Source organism: Tupaia chinensis, unplaced genomic scaffold (assembly GCF_000334495.1).
Source record: "Tupaia chinensis unplaced genomic scaffold, TupChi_1.0 Scaffold000093_1, whole genome shotgun sequence".
In the NCBI taxonomy this organism is placed as follows: domain Eukaryota; kingdom Metazoa; phylum Chordata; class Mammalia; order Scandentia; family Tupaiidae; genus Tupaia; species Tupaia belangeri.
In genome coordinates, this window is record NW_006159555.1 from 10244660 (window position 1) to 10252620 (window position 7961).

At 52.4% G+C, this 7961-nt stretch overlaps 1 protein-coding gene across 1 annotated transcript; it reads right to left on the bottom strand.

The window, feature by feature from the left end:
* Positions 1-2457: 2457 nt before the first annotated feature.
* Positions 2458-7955, bottom strand: AQP3 (aquaporin 3 (Gill blood group)). The gene is made up of 6 exons (XM_006143105.3): positions 7932-7955; positions 4860-4986; positions 4369-4506; positions 3908-4026; positions 3383-3600; positions 2458-3288 (listed from the first exon to the last, which is right to left on the bottom strand). Exons 2-6 carry the CDS (start codon positions 4984-4986, stop codon positions 3120-3122), a joined length of 771 nt encoding a protein of 256 aa, XP_006143167.2. The 5' UTR covers positions 7932-7955; the 3' UTR covers positions 2458-3119.
* Positions 7956-7961: the final 6 nt, after the last annotated feature.

Here is a 7961-nt window from a genome sequence, read left to right on the forward strand (position 1 = left end):
CAGAATATGACCACCCCAAGGACATGCTGTTAGACAGAGACCAAGCTGGGCCTGAAATCCAGGTCTGACCACTTGCTAACCACGACACCAGAAGGCCTCCTGCCGTCCCTGGGCTGACTGGACCGGGTCAACAGCAGGATTTGGGAGGAAGGGATGACAGAAGAGCTTGAAGCATGCCAGGAGGACAGCAGGGTGGGGGCACCAAAGTGGTACTAGTGTGGTTGCACTGAAACTCAGCAGCCACATTCCCCCTCCTGAGGTTTGCCCTTCCTTCCCCCAGGGCCTGGGAAGGGGACACTCCCTCTGGCTCACATCCCTCTAACATTCCAGACACACCTCTTGGGAACTGGGGACACAGAAGGGGTAGAGACCTGAGGAGGAATTGCCTTCTCCTATGTCCTCAGGCAGAGTCTTGGCTGTGCGACCCTGCATTTGCCACCCACCTTCTCTGGGTCATGGTCGACTCATCTGAAGTTGGAGAACTCAAACTGGCTTGGCCTCTAAAACCACAGTTCTCCTGGCAGACCTGGGAATCCTCTGGTTTCCACAGGGTTAACTCTGCAGGAGGCTTTGGGTAAGGGAGGCTTTCCCTTGTACTCCCTGTGAAACTGGAGGAGGATTTGATCAGGAAGCAAAAAATGAGAAGGACTTCCTGGGCTCAGGCATGCCAGCCCCTTTCCTCCCTGGGCAGTCAGGGTGCCTGAATCCAACCCCTTCCTCCTAGGTGCCTCAGATGGAAGAAATGATGCAGAGGGAGACGGAGTGAACGCATCTATGTCTTAAGACCCAGAAAACTGACTGTAGAAGATGACAGAAGAGTGGGGAAGGGCAGGGATGACTTCTCGGACAATGAAGCACTAAAGCAGGTCAGATCAGGAAGATTTTAATAAAAAAGATACTAGTTGGGACTTTAGACAAAGGCCCGAAGATAGGGAAATGTAGTGGTCCACAGCACAAAGCAGGCTGGGGTGGCTAGAGCATTGTGAGGGGATGGGAGGGCATGGGTGCCAAGTCCCAGAGGGCCTGAATGCCTGATGGAGGGCTTTGGGTTGTCTGGGATGGGCAAGGAGAGCCATGGAAAGAGCCCCACCTTCAGTAGGGGTTTCAGAGAGATTCCTCTGGTTGCTATGGACTGAATAGGGGAGGCCTGGAGGCTGCTAAAGGGGCTGTGGTCAAGGTGTGGGCAGAGATAATGGAGCCTGAACAGCTACGGGTTGTACATACAGAACAATACAGGTTTCCAGTCTGCTTGGTCTCCAGCAACAGGGAACTCACTCTCGGGCAGCAGTTCTCTCCTTTGGACAGCTCTTCCTGGGAGAAAGTTCTTCCCTATATGGGGTTCAAGCCTGTCTCTAGGAGATGTGTGGGTGCAAGGATCGAGATGTCATTGGTTTTACTGAGAAGATGTCACATGTAGTACTGGGTGACCCAGAAGGACAGAAATTTGGGAGAAAGTTCGGGTCCACTGAATTTAAGCTGAGAGCTTTGGTAAAGAGGCTTTCTGACCCCTCTGTGTGACTGACACTTCCCCGACCACCTGGGCAGAACCAGAGTATGACACTACTGGCCCCCGTGCTCTGACCGGATTAGACACCCAGATAAGCATTCCAGGTATCTGTGGCGAGACACACTCTAGGGTTCCTTAACTGGCTCCAGAAAAGCACAGACCAAGCACAAAGATATTTGCACAATTGGCAGTTTTAGGCATATCTTTTTATTTTATTTTATTTTATTTTATTTTATTTTATTTTATTTTATAAAAGGCAAAAGAATACATTTTGGCACAATTTTTATTTTATTTTATTTTATTTTATTTTATTTTATTTTATTTTATTTTATAAAAGGCAAAAGAATACATTTTTGAGTGGAAAATTAATGGAGTAAAGACCCTTATTAAAGTGGAGTCTCCTGACCTCCATTCCTAAAACTGTAATGTCATATGTATATATGACGTATATGTATGTATATATATATATATATGTGTGTGTGTGTGTGTGTGTATGTATCTATATGTATATACATACATATATATGTGTGTGTATTTAAAAAAAAAAAGCAAACATGAAACTTACGACCTGAACTTCACCCACCCCCTCAGGCCTATTTATGACAAAATTGTTACACAGCTCCTCCTTATGAATAGCCAGAGCTTCAAATCTGTCCTGTGGCCTCCTCCCCCCAGCCCTACCCATATCGCCCTTACCTCCCAAATGCCTATAGAAGCCCCTGCTTAGGAAAAAATGACAGACATACACACGTACTCAGAAAGACATTCACCTGGGGAACAACAGATGGCATAATGGGTAGTCGCTGGACTCCCAGGTAGTTGCCCACAGTTTGAGTCCTAGACCCAGTGACTTAAACTCATGCCAGGCGCATGTGTGTACGTGCCCAAGATCCCGAGAGGAGAATGGAAGAAAAGGAATTGCAGTGTGGCCACCCCCTCTGGTGGGTGACTTCTTGTTTTCTGTCTCTCTGTCTCTCTCTGTGTTTCCGGTGCGCTCACGTGCCCTATAGCAAAAACCTTTCAAAAAAGAAAAAGAAAAAGGAAAACATGCACCTGAACCCTCCTCTGTACAGCCGATGCCAGCTGTGCCATTGGGGCCTGCAACTATAAGCTCGTTGCTGGCAAAGCTCCAGATGGCATCTGGTGACAGATTAGAGCCAGAGTGGGTGAGAACAGAAGCCTGAGACCAGTTTCTAAAATGTGCACACCCTGGCACTTTCCTCACTCACATTCAGACACATCACCTTCCCTCTCTGCCCCTCCCTAGAATCCTTTCTACTTAGTCCCTTGCTCTGAATAGCTGGGAAACACACATTCATGTGTACACACACATACACACACCCACACACATACACTTACTGCCCATTCTCTCTCTTTGGGAGATAAAATGACATATTGTCCCCACTCCCTGTCCCACCACAGCTAAGAGCAGTGGCCTATGGTCCTGTTTGGGCAGGGTCCAGTGGAACTCCTGCAGGAGGCTGTCTGGGGTGAGGGGATATAGGGAGCATCTTAGCCTGAGAAGGGAATCATGAAGGGGGCTTCTAGGGCATGGCCCCTGCACAGTCAGTGGATGCTCAAAGGAGGGGTAGTGGCCGTGACCCCTGCCCACTCAGATCTGCTCCTTGTGTTTCACGTGGGCCAGCTTCACATTCTCCTGCTCAGTGGAGGGTGGGGGCTGCTCCAGGTGGCAGCCGATCATGAGCTGGTACACGAAGACGCCCGCGATGGAGCCCAGGAGTGGGGACACAATGGGCACCCACCACCAGTGCCGGCCAGTCCTGGGGGAAGAGACACATGTGGTCAGGGGTGGGTGGGCAGAGCAGAGAGGAGGCAGGCTGGAGGAGGCAGGAGCATAGTGGGAGCTATACTCACGTGAAAACTTCAGAGCCCCAGCCAGCGATAGCAGTGAAAAGGCGGGGGCCGAAGTCCCGGGCAGGGTTGACAGCATAGCCGGAGTTGAAACCCATGGAGGTTCCAATGACTAGGACCACCAGGCCCACGGTGAAGGCCTCCAGGCCACGGGGCACAGGGTTGTTGTAGGGGTCAACGATGGCCAGCACACACACAATGAGGGAGGCTGTGCCTATGAACTGAGGAATGGGGACAACAGGCTGAGGGGCAGCTCCCTTCCCACCCTTTCATCCCACCTGTTCCCGCTTCCCTCCAGCTTTTAGAGCATCCTGTCAGCTCCCGTGCTCTGCTCTCTGAAGCAGTGGTGCTAGGATGTTACTGTGTACGAAAATCAGAGGGGAGCTGCTTGTTTTACAAGTATCTGCTACCATTTTCTGACCAGGTGTCCCCACAAATTGAGAAGTCCTGTTTCCCAGACAGCCCATGAGCAATGAGAGCATCTTGATCCTTCTCCCTGTGTTCCCCTTACATGTCCTTAGCCCGTACCTGGTCGAAGAAGCCATTGACCATGTCCAAATGTCCAGAGGGGTAGGTGGCAAAGATACCAGCTGTGCCGTTGGGGCCCGCGACTATAAGCTCATTGTTGGCAAAGCTCCAGATGGCATCTGGTGACAGATTAGAGCCAGAGTGGGTGAGGACAGAGGCCTGAGCCTAGCCCTCCTCTCAGGCTGGACCCTTTCCCCTCCCAGGGGTCGGGGTTAGTATACTCATTGCTATATTACTCCAGAAATGGAGGGGGTGGGGTGGGATGGGGTGGAGGACCTGAGCCTCTATTGTTGCCCAACTTGTTTCTTTCCCCTCGTGCCCCTCACCTCGGCCTGTGCGTGAATGAGTGACTCATGAGCCTGTGGCCTGGGCAGGCCCCAGCTGTCTGTCATCAGAGGGCCTGGTGCCAGCAGGTCCCAAGTAAAGGGAGGGTGGGAGGAGGCAGAGTGCAGAATGCTTACCATAATACAGCCCAAAAACGATCCCAGCACCCAAAAAGGCTCCCAGAGTCTGAGCCAGGGTGTAGATGGGTAGCTTGATCCAGGGCTCACGCGCCAGGAAGCACATAGCAAAGGTCACAGCAGGGTTCAGGTGAGCTCCTAGGCAGAGGGGAGATGAGACCTATTAGCTACAGCCTGCCACAACGGGGAGGCCAGGACTCCCCATGTAATACCCCTCTCTGGCCCTGGTGAGAAGGGATACTGAAAAGGGTATCTTGTACAGGATGTCGGTTGGACTATGTAACAGGCCAACTCTGATAATCTGGTTCTAAGGTGAGAGTCGAAGGTTCTAAGTGTCTTCTTTCTCCACCCTCCTCTCCCAAGGGCCCAAAGCTGAGGCCACAGCTATGACCTGCCTTGGGAATGCTTCCCTCTCCATGCCCCTCCCCAGCAGGACACCTAGTGGGAATGCTGATGAGGGGGAAGAACTGAGAGTGGGGCAAAGGCCTTACCTGAGACCTGGCCAGCAATGAGGATGCCCAGGGTGACAGCAAAGCCAAAAGCCAGATTGATGGTGAGGAAACCACCATGGGTGCCCCGACTGAGCACAACCTGGGCCACAGAGCCACAGCCAAACATCTGTGTCAGGAACAGAACAAGGCAGGAAGGTGATGACCAGCACCTCTCATTCCAGAAGGAAGAGAAGCCAGCCACTGCCACCTGCCACCATAAGGAGGGCACGGGGGTCCTTCCAGAAATCCAACCCAAGTCTCCTTTGCTACAGTTGCCCTCTCTAGGAAAAGGAGACGTGTCCCCCACCCCAGTGTCCCAATTCTAATGTAGCAGGGCCCTATGGAAAGGGCTAGAAGCAGGGCTTGGGACCAGAAGCCCAGAAGATAGTTGAACCATCTTCACTAACTGTTCTTGGACCCCAGCAGGAGCGAGGTGGAGGGGAACAGGTTTTAACCTTAGTAGTTTCTGTTCTGCCCTTAAGGCTTGGCCCATAGGGGTGGGAAGGCCCTCCCTCATTCCCCAGTCATCCTAAAGAAGAGCTTAGGCTGTGGTGTGACAGGGTGCCACTTCCCCTGACACAGACATCAGAATCCCTGGCCCTCACCCTGTTCCTCTCACAGCATCCTCATTTTCTGACCTGTCCCTGTCCTTGTCCCAGAGCCTCCTCTTTCCGCCTGCCCTGACCTCTTTACCCCTAGTGATCCAGATGTTCCACTCAGATATAAAGGTCCTAAAGACAAGGACTGAGTAATTCCTGTCACTAAGATCCAGTGGAAATGGGGAGACTAGTTTTAAACTACCTTCCAGGGATGGGGGTTTAAAGGAGACTAAGATCCTTGATATTCTCCAAGTATGGCACATGCTGTGTGTCTGTCTCCCTTGTTCAAATGTGACAATACTCCTGGGAATATGCCGGCTGTAAAGAGTAAAGTGCCGTTGCCTTGAGACCCCCACCCCCACCCCAAAGTGCCCTCCACAGCTGCTCTAACCCTTGACTCGAGGCTCCTCTCCCCTCCGCCAATAGCTAAAGGTTTTATGCCAACACTAGATGCAGTTCCAAGACCCATGCGAAGGGTCTCCTGTTCATTCTGATGGGTCAATGCCTGTTGTACTGCGTTATTAAGCATTTTGGTTATCATCCCTCAGAAAGACCAAGAGATAGTGAGAAAGGCAGGGCAAAGGTGTGCAGGGCAGGTGAGAGCAAAGATCAGAGATTGTGAGTGGGTAAGGGGGGCACGTGGGGGTCTGGGGCACCCTGTCCTGCTTGGCAGGTCCTGGCCTCAGCTCTTGCCTGCCTCAGGTTCAGACCTGGCTCCATCCCAAGAGCCTTTGGAAGGAGGAGCTGTCAGAGCCAGTTCCACCACCTTGAGGCTAATCTTCCTCTTCCTCCCCCTCCCCCGTCCCATGTTCTTGGCCAGCACTCCCCACCCCATGCCCTACTAGGTAGCCCCAGAGAAAGGGGCTTCCATTAGGCCAAAGCCAGTGTAATTCTGTCATTGCAGGCTCTAGGTTCCCAACACACAGACATGCAGGCAGGCCCTCACATACCACTGGGCCTGACCCTTCCTGGTCGGGAAGCTCTGAGGTTCTGCTTTTCACTGACACCTGAACCTGGACCCTGTCTCTACAAACTACTAACACCCTCATCCTTTCATGGTCTGAGATAAGCCACATGATCCTGGGGCCCAGCAGGTGACTGCTCCTTTGCATGGGAGATTATAGATGGGGGAGGGGATAGGGAGTCCCCTCTAGGAAAATGGAAGACATGTTTCCCTGTCCTGGCCGACCCATGAATCAGATAAAGAGTGGGGGGTTCAGGGCAGGAGGGTGATTAATGCCTCTTTCTACTCCTTTTCCCTTCTTGGGAGACGGCTGAACAATCAGTAGGGACACCAGTTTTACAAGGGGCTGCAGATAAAATGCTCTGTTCTTGGAATCCAAAGGTGAGTCTCAGCCCTCCTCTCCCCATAGAGCCTGCTTCACCACAACCACACCACCCATTTGGATGGCTTTGCCTGGGGCCTACTTGCCTCTAGCTAAGCTTCCTGCTCTATGGGGCCGTCTGGTCTGTTACTAAGGGCTGGGGCTGAGCAGCAACAGCACAACCACCCCACTGCAATGGAGCAACTGAACCCAGAAGTAACCAAGTGGAAAACAGGTGTAACCACATGAGTGACTGAAAATCAGAGTAACTGGGACAGGAAACGAAGACCATAACTGGTGTGTTCGCCAGCCCCAAGAAGTGCAAACAGAGTCACCCAGGAACAACCTGGAGCAAAACTCGTGTAACCTAGGAGTAACAGGAGCAGAGGAGTATCCCAGGCAGAAGGACGGTCTGGTCGAGAGAGCTCATGGAATAGCCGAGAGGCTGGGAAATAGCTTTTGGGGAGCCGGCCGTCCTCTGCACAGAATTTGACAGCGTCTGGACAACTAACAGGGTCTGGGTGTCGCTCAGCTTGTAGGAAACAACTTAGAAACACCCTGTCCTCTGTGTTTGGGACCACCTTCTTTCCACAGCTTCTCTTCAGGATCTTCCTTCCCCTCTTTGCTGTTTGCAGCCCCTGTGGTCTCCGCCCTCTACCCCCAGGCGTTGCAAACTGTCCTCACTTCACTGCAACTTTTGGACTCTCTGAGGCTTAATTATTCATTAGGGGCTAGACACGTAGGACCCAAATAACCTAATAGGGGGCCGTTTGCTCTGTCCTCACTCCTCCCCAGGCCAGGAGTCTGTGAACCTGGAGAAGGCAGCCGGGGCTGGTGGTCCCAGTGTGCAAGAGTGACCATTGCCCCTAGCCTGTAGACTGGGTCACGGTGGAGGTTCAGAGCAGTCACTGGGAAGTAACAGCTGTCATTCTGGCATGAGTCCCAGCTGTCAGAGATGGAGTTGGAATGGCCCAGAAGAGGACTTCCGAAGTCAACCTGACCCTCCTAGGTTAAGACTGGGGTCAAACCTGGGGATCGGAGTCGGGAAGGGGCTCAGGACTGTCCTGAAAAACACAGTCCTTCAAATGCGGATATATTGGGGCGAGTAGGGGCTAGAGAGAGGAGGGTTTCTCCTCTCCTCCACTCACCACGAGGATGAGGGTCCCCAGGGACCCAGC